The 2,401-nt window shown below is 34.6% G+C and overlaps 1 protein-coding gene across 1 annotated transcript; it reads left to right on the top strand.

Moving 5' to 3' along the window:
- Window positions 1,032-1,745, top strand: LOC104711838 (probable thionin-2.4). The gene is made up of 3 exons (XM_010428607.2): window positions 1,032-1,338; window positions 1,439-1,516; window positions 1,607-1,745. Exons 1-3 carry the CDS (start codon window positions 1,110-1,112, stop codon window positions 1,702-1,704), a joined length of 405 nt encoding a protein of 134 aa, XP_010426909.1. The 5' UTR covers window positions 1,032-1,109; the 3' UTR covers window positions 1,705-1,745.

The raw sequence follows: 2,401 nt of genomic DNA, 5'->3' as shown, positions 1-2,401 counted from the left end.
TATCGTTTTCTAAATTATAAGATTCAAGAAACTCTTTTTTTTTTTTACTTATCTCACTTTTAAACATGTTACTTCATATTAGGCAACCATTGAAAGAGTAATTTTCTAAAATGATGTGTGGTTGAAAATTAAATGAATCAGATTGAATAAATCAGATGACAAGCATTCATTTGGTCCCAACATATAATAGAAAATATTATAGTATCGAAACGCAAAACACGTTTGTAACAAACGTTTTGGAATTATCTTTAATAATTCAATATATACATAACTACAAGAGAGTTGGTTAAAAATTTATCACAGAAACATTTGACACGTTGTAACAAACTTTTTGGATTTTTGTCTAATACGTCATCGTCTAGTATATCTACATAACTACAAAAGTGTTGATTAAAAGTTAGAAAATTATTTACACAAAACACGTATAATTTGTAACACTACTCATACGCTTCAAATCAAGCTAAGCCAACCACAATGAAAATCTGACGTTGGGTATTGTCATCCAATACCAACTAATAAAACTTACGTTTCAAATTCAAACTATTTACACGTACGAGAAGTGATACAAACTTTATACACAGAACAGGTTAGTCTTCTTTGATCAGATATCAACAAAACGATTCACCGCCTCATAAACTTAAGACTGCATGTCATTGATGGCAAATTCTAAGAATTTGGCACGAACAGTAAGCATCCGAATCTTATAGTACACCAAAAAAGAAGAACATACAATATATAACCAGCAAAACTAATTAACAAGGAATATAGAATTGTAAAAAGAATACTAAGCATCAAGTTCAAATATTAAGTAACACAAAGTTTTAAGGAGGTCTTTAACTACTTCCTATTTAACCCCCAAAAAAAAGAAAAAAAAAAGAAAAGAAAGTAATTTTGCGGTCGTGAAGTTAGCCATTGAGATAAGGTGGTCCATGCAACGTGTACAGAGTCTATAGAGCATGCACGTGATGAAGGGGGATTAAATGAATTTTGTGGTTACAAACTGTAGACCAACTAGTATTTAAGCGAGCCTTGTTTCACCACCATTTCATCAATACAAGCTTAAGTCTCTCCACATACATTTTGCGTTCACACAACTAATCAATCGAAAGATGGAAGGAAAAACTTTGGTCCTAAGTGTGCTCGTGATGAGTCTGTTTATGGCACAAATTCAAGTTGACGCCAAGAGCTGCTGTCCATCCACCACTGCTAGAAATATCTATAATACTTGCCGCTTTGCAGGAGGTTCAAGGCCAGTATGTGCAAGCGCTAGTGGCTGCAAAATTATTAACAGTGGCAAATGTCCTAACGGATATACCCATGACATTCTCGAAAACACTGGTAAATTGATTAATATGTTCTTCTTTTAGGTACGTTATGTGTTACAAAACAGATCAAGATTTCATTTGTTTTTTTTATGTATCTTAATTTTTGTCCCAAGGTGATGCTGTTAATGAATACTGCAAGTTGGGCTGTGTATCCTCTGTGTGCGGTGCCTTAACCACTCTCCAGAACTCCGGTAAAACAAATTTTCCAAACTGATTATCACTATTATCATTATTTCAATCAACAAAATAATAAGCTGTTCAAATTTTGTTTCGATAATTAGATGCAAGTGAAATCGTGAATGTAGCGGTTGAAAAATGTGCCAACGCATGTTTGACAGTCTGCACCAAGGGCTCGATGATTGCAGTTGAAACCGCCTAGACAACCATGAAAATATACCACGGGTGAAGGAGGTTCACAATGTTGTTCAAACTGATTATCACTATTATCATTATTTCAATCAACAAAATAATAAGCTGTTCAAATTTTGTTTCGATAATTAGATGCAAGTGAAATCGTGAATGTAGCGGTTGAAAAATGTGCCAACGCATGTTTGACAGTCTGCACCAAGGGCTCGATGATTGCAGTTGAAACCGCCTAGACAACCATGAAAATATACCACGGGTGAAGGAGGTTCACAATGTTGTCCAAACTGATTATCACTATTATCATTATTTCAATCAACAAAATAATAAGCTGTTCAAATTTTGTTTCGATAATTAGATGCAAGTGAAATCGTGAATGTAGCGGTTGAAAAATGTGCCAACGCATGTTTGACAGTCTGCACCAAGGGCTCGATGATTGCAGTTGAAACCGCCTAGACAACCATGAAAATATACCACGGGTGAAGGAGGTTCACAATGTTGTTTTTCATGTTTTCAAGTTTTCAATAATTATCATGTATGTGAGAACAATGATAAGGCTCCCATGCTCGTTTGTGTATGTGTGTAGAAAGTTGTCGATCTCTAGATCACATATGCCTTCTACTCCTTATCTTTTAAATAATGAATAATGTGTTTTTATTAATCTCATGAGTCCTGACTCCTGCTCTCATCCATTTCCTTCTCTCTCTTCTTTT

This window comes from Camelina sativa, chromosome 9, assembly GCF_000633955.1.
Source record: "Camelina sativa cultivar DH55 chromosome 9, Cs, whole genome shotgun sequence".
Lineage (NCBI taxonomy): Eukaryota > Viridiplantae > Streptophyta > Magnoliopsida > Brassicales > Brassicaceae > Camelina > Camelina sativa.
Note: the sequence above shows the minus strand (reverse complement) of the source record. Positions and strands in the feature narration are given on the sequence as shown.

Bases quoted from the DNA above. Each gene is read 5' to 3' on its own strand.
- LOC104711838 (XM_010428607.2), top strand. From the start codon at position 1,110: ATGGAAGGAAAAACTTTGGTCCTAAGTGTGCTCGTGATGAGTCTGTTT. The intron at 1,339-1,438 runs GTAAATTGATTA...TTTTGTCCCAAG, and splicing joins TGACATTCTCGAAAACACTG to GTGATGCTGTTAATGAATAC. The intron at 1,517-1,606 runs GTAAAACAAATT...TTCGATAATTAG, and splicing joins AACCACTCTCCAGAACTCCG to ATGCAAGTGAAATCGTGAAT.